The sequence below is a fragment of the Tribolium madens genome, unplaced genomic scaffold, assembly GCF_015345945.1.
Source record: "Tribolium madens isolate multiple individuals breed KSU strain unplaced genomic scaffold, Tmad_KSU_1.1 Scaffold_2;HRSCAF=44;Tcas5.2_LGX, whole genome shotgun sequence".
Taxonomy (NCBI): Eukaryota; Metazoa; Arthropoda; class Insecta; order Coleoptera; family Tenebrionidae; genus Tribolium; species Tribolium madens.
The window spans coordinates 2,400,358-2,413,976 of NW_025400995.1; the positions used below are offsets into that span (position 1 = coordinate 2,400,358).

At 31.2% G+C, this 13,619-nt stretch overlaps 2 protein-coding genes across 4 annotated transcripts in view; one reads left to right on the forward strand and one right to left on the reverse strand.

Annotated features, from left to right (window-relative positions):
- Nucleotides 1-4,779: 4,779 nt before the first annotated feature.
- On the reverse strand, nucleotides 4,780-6,842 carry LOC123006420 (protein shifted-like). Of its 3 annotated transcripts, XM_044400882.1 has the most exons (8): nucleotides 6,674-6,840; nucleotides 6,457-6,558; nucleotides 6,156-6,313; nucleotides 5,716-6,102; nucleotides 5,464-5,664; nucleotides 5,319-5,414; nucleotides 5,065-5,271; nucleotides 4,780-5,015 (listed from the first exon to the last, which is right to left on the reverse strand). In XM_044400882.1, exons 3-8 carry the CDS (start codon nucleotides 6,310-6,312, stop codon nucleotides 5,005-5,007), a joined length of 1,059 nt encoding a protein of 352 aa, XP_044256817.1. In that variant the 5' UTR covers nucleotide 6,313; nucleotides 6,457-6,558; nucleotides 6,674-6,840; the 3' UTR covers nucleotides 4,780-5,004. The 3 variants fall into 3 exon arrangements, with proteins under 3 accessions (XP_044256817.1, XP_044256815.1, XP_044256816.1); XM_044400880.1 differs by having other exon boundaries at nucleotides 5,464-6,102; nucleotides 6,674-6,842; XM_044400881.1 differs by lacking the exon at nucleotides 6,457-6,558 and having other exon boundaries at nucleotides 5,464-6,102; nucleotides 6,674-6,842.
- A 3,373-nt stretch (nucleotides 6,843-10,215) lies between these two features.
- Nucleotides 10,216-13,619, forward strand: part of LOC123006232 (delta and Notch-like epidermal growth factor-related receptor) — a 31,004-nt gene continuing 27,600 nt past the window's right edge. The window contains exon 1 of the mRNA XM_044400549.1: nucleotides 10,216-10,314. The gene's annotated coding sequence lies outside the window, so the exon portion shown is untranslated. The remainder of the gene's footprint in view (nucleotides 10,315-13,619) is intronic.

A 13,619-nucleotide genomic window follows, 5' to 3' on the forward strand; every position in this document is an offset into this window, starting at 1 on the left:
ATTCTAAACAGAATAAATAAAATAAACATGGGATTTGCCTGCGCATATACAGGGTGAATATAAAGTATGGAACCAAGCGGTTTTATTTTTTATCATTTGCCTCCAGAAAATAATAATTAATATAAATTAAAGTAATATAAAAAATGTGACCGTATTTTCAGAACGAAATTTTGTTTTGTTTTTGAGTTATGCGATTTTTTTTGTCAAAATTGCAATTTATGTGAAAATTTTTTTTTGAAAAAATTAAATTCAAAGCAGATAGTTGTAATCCTTAGAGTATAGCTTTTATGAGAAAAATTATTTTATAGTGGGTTGCCATTTAAAAAAATATTTTTTTTTTGTAGAACTCAAAAACAAAAGGAAATTTCGAAAATTTTTATTCGTATTAAATCTTCACGTTTTTATAGTACTTTATCACTCATCAATTAGTTTTTTCAAAAAATAAATAGTTTAAGCAAAAAACGTTTGGTTCCATACTTTTTATTCACCTGGTATATCTACTAATTTCAAACAAATACTGTTTGAATTGTATTGTAAATATTTAATCAATTCAAATTCGTCTTATATCTATACAAATTAATTAAATTATGTTAAAGATAACTAATCGTATATTTTGCAATTAAAAATGAAAATTTCATCGGAATTATTCAAAATAAAATATTTTGTTATCAGACTGCGACAACACGAATTGCCAAGTATCGTCGATAAGTTGCACACGTTCTGCACATCTCTTACACGTATCTATGTATGTACATGCATACATTTATATACATTTACATGATGTAGGTACTGCAGACAAATGGCACAAAATCTAATCATACGTAAAATAAACGTAATACAAGTACAAAAATCGGTTTAGTTTCAGGTAAATTTGGTTTAATTATAGTATTTAATTAGAGTTCAAAATGTGTGGTATGTGTAAGGTGTAACGTGGGCGGCACTGTATATACTTACCTAGCATAAATTAATCTCGGTAATTTATGACGACGATTTGTTTGATCAAGCTGAGAGACTTATTAACCACGTATTACACTCTTTTTCATATTGATGTTTCATATTAGGTTGTAGAAGTCTAAATGCATCTTTAAATTAAAGGCCGATTCACACAAAAAATGTTATTAAAATTTTGACATTTGACTGATGATCTTGTATATTTTTTCATAACTACAAAAAGACAAAAATTTTGCCAATATAAACCACAAATAATGTTAAACGTATACTCTGTTTCATATTAATGTGCATCAAGTTGACTAAATCATCGTTAATTTAAAGGCCGATTCACACAAAAAATGTCATTAATGTTATTCAGAACAAATTTAATTACATCAATTATGACAACAATCGTTATGTTGATTACGTTGTTAATTTAATTATTTTTTGCCACCTGGGGTACATATTTGTTTAAAAAAATTCTTTTTATGGAAGAGGTTAGGATTGTTTGAATTTTCACATGATCCCTTGCAACGACTACTTCGATGAAAACGAATATACTATACATACAACATTAATTTTTAAAAAGCTTTTATTATTTTATTATTTCTTAGATATTTTTTATTTTCAAGAAGAGTATTACGTGAATAAATATGTAGCCTCGTTCTCGTTAATGTTTTAATAGTTTAGGTTAGTTGTCTTAAAAACATTTAAATAATTTAAAATTGGATGTTATTCCTACGCCACATGCATCGATAAATGCCAATTTTAGTGTTCTTTACATGAATTATCAATTTAGTATTATTATAGCCCCGGTGAAAAATTTATGACCTATAAATATTAAACGTAGTTAAGTGCGAATAAAATTATTTCAGGTTTATTGCAAAATTTATAACAAGGAAGAGTATAATAAATAGATTTTTATTGTTCCGTAGACAATTACCTACAACATTGTTAGAGGAAACTGCATTAGCTAATGGAAAAATTTTGTATGCAGTGTTTAGAGTAGGACCGGCGACCATAATACCACTAATTTGAAATATTTATTCTCAATTCAATGATAATTGAATAACAGTGCTTGGAAAAAATTTACTTTAATAATGTGAAAAATATTCATTATTACTTGCACGATATGCTTTGCTATTAATTTTATCGCAGAGTCATTCCATAGATGAATTGGCAAAAATGTTGCAGAGGGGTAAAATTTTTCTACAAAACTTACATATTTTCAGAACTTGAATTTTAAAAGTACGAAATTGTCACGCAAATGGCGACAATTTTTAATACTTAGATACATTGTTTTATTTTGTTTTTGATCTCTTCTTGTTCTACCTATTGGCTAATCCACATTAAAATTCATTAGATAGTGCTCCCTAATTAATGATAATTTCATTCTGAGGTTTAAAACGTATTTTGTTTGGTGATGAATACCAAAAAAATTTAATCTCATATTAGACCTAAAATTTTTCTGCCAGTTCGAATGTTTTGATGATTAAAATTGATAATTCTGCGTTTTTGAACTAATTGGAATTAATGAATAGTATTTTTTTTGCATTAAAATTTTACAAGTTAACCTTGTGTGTTATTTACTTGAAGACCTTTTCAATTACTGTGATCAGTTGTAAGTTTGACGCAAATTGAATTGAATTTATTAGTATTACTATGAAAAAAAAAATTGTAAATGGCCTGTAGCAACTCCAATTGGGAATCTTTCCAATATACAACGCAATATTTACTGTGAAATAATCACGAAAAGAGTAAACTCTCTATTCATCAGTTCCACTGCAATAATTGCTTCATCAACCTACCGCTTGGGGCATGCACTATAGACAAAATGTTGACCAACTTCAAAAACCGAATTGATTGATTTTTGATTGAAAAAATCTTTATGGCATTAACTAAATTGAATAACCACAATCAAAGTTCGTTCATTTCGGCAAAAAAGCTGGTGAATATAAACAAGAAAATAAAATTTTCCAATCAGCGATTTGTATTATTAAAAATTAAACGTGATATTATCGTTCTATAATAATTCTAATGATTCAATTACTGTATACAGTTTGGAAAAAAATTCGCTGACGTCCGACTTCTTCGAGAATTATTATATCGAGAACAAATTAAATGCACAGTAAAAATAATACATGCACAGTAAAGACTATGAATGAATGTCTAGCAAAACTAATTAATTTAATATTCAGACATTTACAAACACAATCGGAATATCGCTAAGCGATCAAAAACAAAAATGTGGTATCAGGAGCACAGCAGTGCAAAGAGTGGCGTACGCTGATTAGATTGATTACCATTTGTGCACAGTTTCCAGCTCTTGCTAAAATCATTCTTGCGCAGGGGCCCTTGCTAATACAGATACCACCTTCCAATAATAATAAATATTTAGGAATAAAAAAAGTAAGTACCAATAGTATACAGGGTGTTCGTTTTTCGAGCTCCACCTCCAGTTATTATAAGACAGACATACGAGGTCGGTTAAATTAGGGCAAAGCTGCACATTTTTATGCTGAACAATAATCTGAAAGAAAATTTATTGTTTTTAAATTATTGGAAAAAAAACGGAAATTTGTAATTTTCGTTTTTATTTTTTCAAGCAAAAACTAAAAGACCTAAAGTTTTTAACTAAGACGTTCTTAAGGCACTTTTTTACAAGGAATCTAAATCTGTCATCGTATTTTCCAAGGCGCTCTTGATATCAGAGTTACAATACTAAACTTTGGATTTTCTTATAGACGCCATATTTGAATTATGTATTTTTGAAAAGTCATTTTGTTCTTGATTACAACGATGTATCACACGATATGATTAAATTTTACATGCTGATCAAAATTTAAAAGAAGCGTTTTTTTAAAGAGTGCTTTGGAAAAGATGTCACCAATTTTAATTAACAAACTAAATTTTGACAGTTGAATTGAATTTAGATCTGGAAGTCACATTTCCGTCAAGATTTTGAAATAGGAACATCGTGATAAACTAGAATTTATTCTTCGTAAAACAAAACAACACAAAGTTTCGAATGCATCAGCTTCAAAATTTTGTTTGTTAATTAAAATCGGTGGCATTTTTTCCACACTCTTCGCAAAAACACTTTTTCTAAAGTTTGATCAGCATGTAAAATTTGATCATATCGTGTGATACATCGTTGTAATCAGAAACAAAAAGACTTTTCAAAAATACATGGCGTCCATAAGAATACGATGACAGATTTAGATTCCTTGTAAAAAAGTGCATTAAAGACGTTCTAGTCAAAAACGTTAGGTCTTTTAGTTTTTGCTTGAAAAAATAAAAACAACATATTACAAATTTCCGTTTTTTTACAATAATTCAAAAACTAAAAATGACACATTAAATTTTCTTTCAGATTATTGTTCAGCCTAAAAATGCGCAACTTTACCCTAATTTAACCGACCTCGTATCTCTTATAATAACTGAGATTCCTATGGTGGAGCTCGAAAAACGAACAGCCTGTATAACATTCTTGCGCAGGGGTTATGTAAATATTACGTTGTTTTACTAATTTTGATTAAAGTTACTGAGCGTTTATTTTTTTACTGTGCAAAAAAATATTTTATACTGATCATTTATCATTTTATACTGATCAAAATTGAGTTATTTACTGATCGCTTTATTACTACCCTTATTATATCATCTCTCGCCGGTCAGAACTATTCAATACCTATCAATAGTAAATAAGCGATGAAATTGTCAATAATGACAATCCACTGTCTTTAATTCCGGTAGAATAAAAACTTTCAACTCAATTAAAAATGTCTAGTGCATGTTGTAATCGCATTAATTATCAAAATTATGATCAAGTCGGGTCAAACAAACCAAAAGTCAAGCGGTTTTGCCAATTTTATTAAAATACTTTAATTAAAAAAATACACATATTCTATATCACAAGCGATTGTCATACAAAACACTTAATTACAAACAGAAGCTTACATTAAAATATACTATATATAAAATACAAAGTGATAACAAAGTGTTTAAAAAAATTTCGACTGTACATCAATTTTCGTTGTTAAATAACAATATGTCAAACTCAGTCACATCCAAACTTTACATTGTCACTGAAAAAGATCGGTTAAAAGATTTCAAAAATGAGGTTGTGGGACTTACTATGATGGCAAAGTCGGCCGTACCATCCCGGGTCGCAGACACACGTGTTGTCTACACAAGTGCCATGTTTGCAGGCTAGTTTGCAGCTGCTTCTGTGCGGTTTTGCCTTGCCAATTTCGCAATGGTCACCTCGGAAACCTTGAAGACATCTGCATTTGTTAATCCCGCGACATTTTCCGCCATTGAGACAAGGAATGATGCATTTAGCTGCAAGAAATAGGTCAGGTGTGAATTTTTAATAGATTGGAACTTACAATATTCGCAATGGGGACCGTAGTAGCCTTTGGAGCACTCGCAGGTGTCTTTCTGGACGCATTTTCCGCCGTTTAGGCATTTCTCGCCGCAAATACCTATTTATTATTTTAGTTAAGTGGTGCAAAAGTGGAAATGTGAATTTACCTCCTTCGCAATGTCTTCCTTGAAATCCCGGTGGGCAGCTGCAAATTCCAGGAGAAGTGCAGTTTCCGCCATTCATGCACTGGGGATAGCATAGTGCAGTTTGACAGTACTGTCCCATGTACCCCTCTGAACATTGACAAATTTTTTCGTTATTGCACCAGCCTTGGTTGGCACATTTTTTATCACATTCAGGGTCAGGATCTATAATTTTTAATTCTTTATAACTGTATAATACATTTTTTATGTTATTACTTCTCTGGGAACATTCTTTACGTAATTTGAGACGCAAAGGCGTCCCATTGAGAGGTTTTCCCTTTCTACTTTCAATTAAAAGCCCTATTCCAAAGGGGGCAACCCCTGAACTGTTCCCTAAACATGGTAATAAAATACTAAATTCTTTAGGCCGTTTTGGCACTCTTCCTTTTGTTTTAATTGATATCACTGGAGCTTCTAAAATACTCTCATCAAATGACTGTAATCGATCAAAATTATAATAATACTTCTTCATCCCTGCTTTCCAAGTAAAATTAACATAACTAACTTCAGAAGGTATGACTGGTAAGTATTTTTCAAAGTTTGGATCTAATATGTATGGCAATACATTGCCATTAACAATTGCGTAAATTTCCATCGACATACCTAAATAACAGGCATTTTACAACTTATTTCAGGCAAGAAGAGTGATGACCTACCACTGAACATTTTGACCTGTTTCTCGTCAATCCATAGGGCTAGGTCCCCGTTATTTCGGGGGTCGTTTTTAGGGTCATTGCGGGATGAGACAAATGTTACAGTCAGTAGAAAGGCGAAAACCATCAATTTCAACATTGCAATTATCTTCAACAACATGCTAAAACAAAAATAACGTGTTACCGACAAGTTTTGTATTTTTAACTCCTAGCGAATTTTTGTAGCAACCTTGTTTATTAATAGAAAGATTGCGAGGAAAAGAGTTTTCTCTTATTATTAAAACAGAATTAAATTTCAAATTACCATTAACAAAGTAAGCTTCATTCCTCTTGAGAGTGCCAGAAATTTAGCACAAAGTTTAATGGATGGCAGAAAGCTACATTAAAGCAAATTGCGTCTGGTTTCCTATAAATCAAAGCGTTTTTAAGCATTTATTTACATCTCTAATGCTAATTCTACCCCAGTTACAATAGCCAAAGCATTATTCTATAAATAGAGACAAAAGCAAACGAAAACTTACCTATAACTAATATTTTAAATTAAAGATGGAGAAGCGCAGCTCGGGAGAAATGCAGCAGTTTACTTAAAACGAGCATTCAAATTCAAGTTATGTTTGATTTCCGATAATTCTCAGAAAATGCAATGTAAATACTAGTGATGTCACTCCCTTCCATATGTAAACATCAAGTTCCGACAATTGCAGCGACCTCTACCAAAAAATCACATTTAACACTAGTAGACAGGCAACTTTCAAAGTTTGCATCACTGCCACCGCAGCAGCACAAGTCACAAAATGAACAGGGCCAAAATTCAAATCTTTAAAGTCAATGTCTGAATAAATTTTTTCTCAACACATAAGTTATTATTTTTTTTTAAGTTTATATTTGCAAATTACCAAACTATATGTGGTTCTAATTCAGCTTCTTTAATTTGTTATTTACAAAATTTGTTATTTACAAAATAATTTGAAATATAAGATTTGCTCGTTTCAGGTGAAGCAAAAAATGTTTTTCCTTTGCAGTTTTGGCGTAAAATCAAAGATAAAAAAATTTTTCATCTTGTAAACTCAATCCGGGGACATACTGTATAGTATGTATTCAAGAAAAAACCTTAAAACATTTCGTGGGATGATTTTTTATGTCTAAATAAAAAACTTTTATGGATCTGTTTTGGAAGAGAGTTAGGGTTAAAATGCTAGATTATTTAAAAGAAATTATACATTTAATATTGATAATACAGGATAAAGAATAAAGCTGACAGGTAATACAGGATAATACAGGAAGAGTATTTTTATGTCACAGAAAATGCGAAGGTTATTTTTATATGTTTTCCATAGCCTGTGCAATTCGCGACTTCGGTTGGTGCACAATTTAGTACAATCGTCAGTAAATTCTCGTTTTTTTTTTTTCAAAAACAAAGCGTCGTACAAAAATGATACAGAGACAAAAATCTGGTGTAAACATCACACGACTTTCCTTATCCAACTTATTTGGAAAACATCCTTACGATGTTGGAAATCCAAGTAGCATACCTAACGTTTGCGTTAGTGCCACCTGCCGGATTACACACGAAATGGTACCCATTATTATTTTTATTTTATCACATTTTACTGTTTAATATATCCCCATGAATTTATTTATAGTATCTTCAACCGTATAATTTTGATTGTTGGTCTTTGCGGCCGAACGGTGCGACCGATGTTTACCAATTGTTTCGTGCTACGTCCCCTTGCTACAAGTAACTTACATACCAAATTTCAAGTTTCCAGCTCTTATCGTTCTCGAGATATGCACACACACTTATAGGATAAAGACAGTAAAATTAGTCAATAAATCCGAATCCGCTAGAAAATTTTTAACAAATTTCTTCCAAAGCAAAATTTTACGCTTTAAACAGGTTAGCCACATGTCTTCACCCTCTTAATTAAGGTGCACAATTTCTAATAGCACCAGTGAATTCTACACAAAAAATCACTCCAATGCATCTCAAAATTCTCAACCGTTTACTGAGATTAAAAAAACCTTTTGTTTGTCATTGTTAGGGGGCTCTAGCTCTCTTACGTAACCTTTTCGAACATAGGTTTATGAATACTTTTTGTTTTGACCTAAAAAATCTTCCCCCCCCCCTCTTTTAGTATTAAAAATAAAGTGAATTGTTTGGTAGAGGAATATTTTTTTGCTCAAATAAAAAATTGTTTTTAACATAACTGAAGTGATTAAACCAAATTGACCAAACAAGCTTTTCGTCTTCTTAGTGTTTTGCGTTGCTGCTTTTATGTAAAAAATCAATAATGTAATGAGTAATTACAACACTTTTAAAATTGAAAACAAATATGACATTTTACAAGAAGTGTGGAGTATTGAGTGTTTCTAAAAAAATTCGAAAGCTCTACGAAAATAATTTCAAAAGGTGGTGTAAAGCTATAAAAATAAGTGATATAACAGGAAATGTTCACTGGAAAAATTTGATAACACAATTTTAATTTCATGTATTTCAAGGGGGCGTATAGGCAAGATTATCTTTATTATCTTCCATATTAGTGTTTTTTGAGAGAATTTGGATAAAACAAAAGACGACTAGATCAAATTTTGACTTTTAAAACACACAACAATCCTTAAATCGATTAAAATAAAAAAAAAATGTTTAAAAACGACACAAAGAAAGCAAATGTCAAAAAATAGTAAAAAGAAACCTGTTTCATAAGACCTTGAAGCACTTCTTTTTTAAAATAATTCGTTTCTGTGCTACTCGTTTTTTAAACTTGAATTCGTGCTTCAAGACTGGTCTTATGAAACTTGTTTTTTAATATACTATTAAGAAACACTATAGACCAAGAAAGATTAAATGGATTGGCATTAATCGACATCCATAAGAACGTTATAGTGAATGTTGAAGAAGTAATGAATCATTTTTCCATCGTACTTGTCGACTTGAAACTGTTATTTGCTTTCAATAGTGTACATATTCAATAAAACAATTTGTTATTTTTTATTTTTTTTTAAGTTTATTGTCAGCCCCCCCAATGGTGTTTTCTAGATCCGCCACTGCTGTACACTGAAGTATAAATAATTGTACTTTCAATTTTAACACCAATAAATGAGTGAACTAAATCATTTTAATTTTATTTATTAATTCTTTAAATTTTTACCCTTCATTGAAGGGTAACTGAAATACTTAACGTTTCAAAAATATTGATCGTGCAAAAAAGCTACTTTCAGCCGATAAATGAAAGCAGACAGGGTAGTAGTTGCCTTTAGGTTGAGGGTGTTTCGTTGTTGTCTGTTAGATGCCACTCTGCGTGTTTGACAGAAATTAGAACAGGGGGCGTTATTTATAATTTGATAAATTTGAAATTTGTTAAATTGGTCGTTAGTTTTTGCGAAATAAATTGGTTGGGGAGTGTGCGGAAAAGGGTAGGTAAGTTGTGTGCTCGTAAAGATAATGAATGTAATAAAATGAAGTTTGTGGGTAGTGCCGGATATAAAGTTTTCCTAGCGGAATATGTGACTTAAGTTATTAGGGAATTCCCGTAAATCCCCACGCAGAAAAGCGCGTGAATGTCATTTAAAGTGTCTGTATTAGCAACATCTGGTTTTGGGTGCGGTATCGTCACAGATTAAATATTTGTGGTTTCTCTGTTCTGAATGTTAAAGTGGTTTGTTTTATGGCAGATCATCAAGTGTCTATAAACTGGTCGTATTGAGATGACTGGAATTAGCAAAGTATTAAATGGTCCAAGTTTCAACAGTTGGGAGCGGATTAATTTGAAATATCGAGGAATTTTAATGAGGATCTCATCACAATTGCTAATAATAAATTTAAAATAACGTCTCAATCTTGCTGTGATGCACCGAGTTTCAATAATGGATGAGGCTATTTACATTTTGAATGTTTATTAACGGCGACTTTTCTTGGGACTTCCAGCATGAAACTGTGTCAATTTAAGCGAGTGTATGACGTCGCAGGATGCAGGAAAGGCGTCTACCGATCCAACAGGAATAGAGCGCAGAATCCCAATCTCGCACGGATTCTGCGTTGGACCAATATTCATCGAGAATTATATGAAATGTTCACCAGAAGGTAATATTCAGGCAGTTCTGTTCTCTCGGTAGGTAAGCGCGTGTGTTTGTTTACACAGAGCCGTTATCGACGAGGTTATCGGTAAGTTGTAATGACAACTCTGAAATATTGCAAACTGAAACAACTAAACTTTTATTTATTCCCCACGATTTTGCCTCTTTTATTTCAAAAATTTAACTTTATTAAAAGCGGCTTGCACGACACGTGCTTATTTACTCTGCTATAATTATAAACTGCAATATTTTGATATATGAGGAATTACAAGAAGTTTGAAAGTTGATTTATAGATGCGCACCAATTAATCAGGGCCGTCAAATTTGTCAAAATTTTTCAAATCCGCTTTATATATTTTTTAATGCACTCTACTTTAATGAGGTTTTAAGACGTAACTTGTTTTGGCAAATGGGTCGGAAAATCACTTTTCAACATTTAATAAACTAAATGGAACTTCAATTGCACAACTAATGCTCTTATCTTAAATTAAGGCGCGCCCTTTTACGTCTCTTTGGGAAAAAAATTCATTTTTAAATTAATTAATTATGTGTTAATTGAGTTGATTGTGTGTTTTTGTAATAACATTTGTAAGGACTTTTCTGCTGGAAAATTAGCATACTTTTACGGTACATCGAGAATTTTAAAACCGATGTGCACACGGTTGGTTTAAATGGCGTTAAATATGATTTACATATAGTTTTCGAGTATATCTCCCGTTATAGGAAAGTGTTAAAAGCCGGAAAATTTCTGCTGTTACAGCGATTAAAAAATTCCAATAAATTTACAACAATTGAGATGTCTCAACAACCATTAATTTTAATATTTATAACGGCTATTAATGTGCTTAGGTTTTAATTATTATGAAAAAGTGCTTAAACTGTTTTAATTTAAACTTCTTTGATACTGCCGAGATTCTCTGAAATTTTCCTAACTCTTTTATTTAGATTTTCATGAATGAAAATGTTTCATTTTCTTTTTATACTAATTAAGTTAAAGCAATTTGCAATGATGTTTGTATTAATGTTGAAACTTTGTACGCATTTTACCATACATAACTGTCAGTTTCAATCAGTCGAAAGATGAAACGGCACGAATTTGTTCAACATTACATTTAATAAAATATCCAAAAGGCTGACACTGCGTCTTAATTAAGCTCCTAACAAATTATACACAGCATAAATCCTGTCGCTCTAACTCAAAAATTACACGACCAGGCGCAAAACAAACAGAACATCTGTCAGGTGATTATATAACTCTAAGAGCCACTTGGCTGATGTCTGCAAGGAAATTCATCAAACTATATAACTATTAGTAAAGCTCCGTCAGAACAATGTTTTTTTTTAACATTTCACCCTGTTTTTAAACTATATTTAAAAATTAACGTTTTCAAAGAATTTTCTCTAATTTTAAAGGTATATTTAAAAAGCAAATATTTCAAGAATAGTGTCATATATAAGTGTCACAGATTTTCAAGATTTAGGTCGTGGTAGTTAGTTACATTAGACTGGATTCTTTATAATAGACGACATTTATAGAAGTCCTCACTAAGACGATTAGGCGACGATTCAATATCCCAGAGACGACCATTAAATAAAATTTAGTTCGGTTTCGTTCAACTGATACTGGATTTTTTGTGACCATGTTAGTCAATTTTGATCATGAGAATCTTTTAATGAATCATTTTTACGTGAATTTGCTTTTCATTTCAATATTGCTCAAAAATTATAAATAAATGTTTAATTTGTTCAAAGGAATGTGTCAAATATTAACACTCTTTGTTGCATCTGTTTCACGTTAGCTTTACTTTACGTTTGTAGTATGGACATTGGAATTGCAAGTGTAATTTATATACAATTTGTACATTATTACTTATTAAAATATTCGGAAAGTTTATAATTTTAAACGGAATTGTTTGCGAGTTTGGCTAAAAATGGTGGATGCGCTGGGATAAATTTTAGACGCTAAAAGTTTTATTTACTAATATACAGGGTGCGCCAGAACTCGAGAAAAATGCCATATAAGGTAAAATACCAGGAACATGGAAAAAATGTTAAAAAAATTTTATCTATAAAAATTTTGAAGTTATGAGGGTTTAAAGTTAACACTTTGACTCTATTTATTTCTGTTGGAAAAATAATTTTTAAGTTTTTTTACTATAGGCTATTAAAAGAGGAAACAAGGAAGCTGTATCCTAAATTGTTTTTCAATGTTATTTGTGGCTTTTATTGGCAAAATTGTACCTTTACTAAATAATTGTAAAAAAAACATATATACAAGATCATCAGTATCATTAAATAGATATAAAAAATGTCAAATGTCAAAAAATAAATGTCAAATTTTTTTGACAGATAGAATTTTTAAACATTTTTTTCATGTTCGTATCTTACCTTACCTCTGGGGCGCGAGTTCTGGCGCACCTTGTATATGTCAAAATGTGATGGGTTAACGCAATTTTTACAAATTTCGGATAAGGATAAGCACTTTGTTTGTTTAGTAATGCATAAAACAATATGTACACGATATTGGTGAGCAGTATTTGTGTGTGCATTGACTTGTGCATTACCTGTATGCATATATCCCTGTAGTCAGATTACAAATTATTAATGCATGGCGTACCATGAGATAAACAATGTTCACCTATCGATAACTGTTTTTTGAAAAAGGATGGTAGATTGCGTTATTTTAAGTTCTAAAAATGCATAAATCTGTTATTTGTGTGCGTTATCAGGTCCCTGTCTGCTAAAATCTGATTTATCAGTTTGTTTTTTGTAAGAGAGTCAATGTTAAACGGATTATTTCGTCTGGGTAATTGTGAGTGGGCTTAAGAATGAATTACCTTAATTTGATGGTAGGGACGAGATTGAAATTATAGGAGTTGTGTAATATAAATCGCTGGGAATATTGTTTAAGGAGGTTAAATTTGTTGAACAAGAAGCGTAAAGGGAGTGTATAGGATCCTTAGGGTGAATTCGAAACCTTTTTGCGAAGGGGCGTGATACATCTAATGCATTAATTCCAGTCTCTCGCCTTCACTCCCTATACTTCTCGGCATTGATGGTACTTCGGAAGCAAGAGAAGGTGAAAGGGATTTTCAAGTGCATAAGCGAATATCTCCCGGCTTGTTTCTTATTACGCTTTTAGCGATGTGTGATTAAATTGATAATCAATGAGGAACACTGAAAGATTACCGTCTAATAAAGGGTTTGAGGAGTATATACTATTTACTGATGTAATTAACGGTTTTTATTGATTAGTACAAATTTTGTTTATCAACAAAAAAAGATAATGCTACAATAGAACAGTGCTGCCACTTGGGGTCAACCAATCGATAGTGGCTAAACCAAATATAAATAAAATTTGTTCTATAAACATCATCTCTTTTTTGCTTAGAT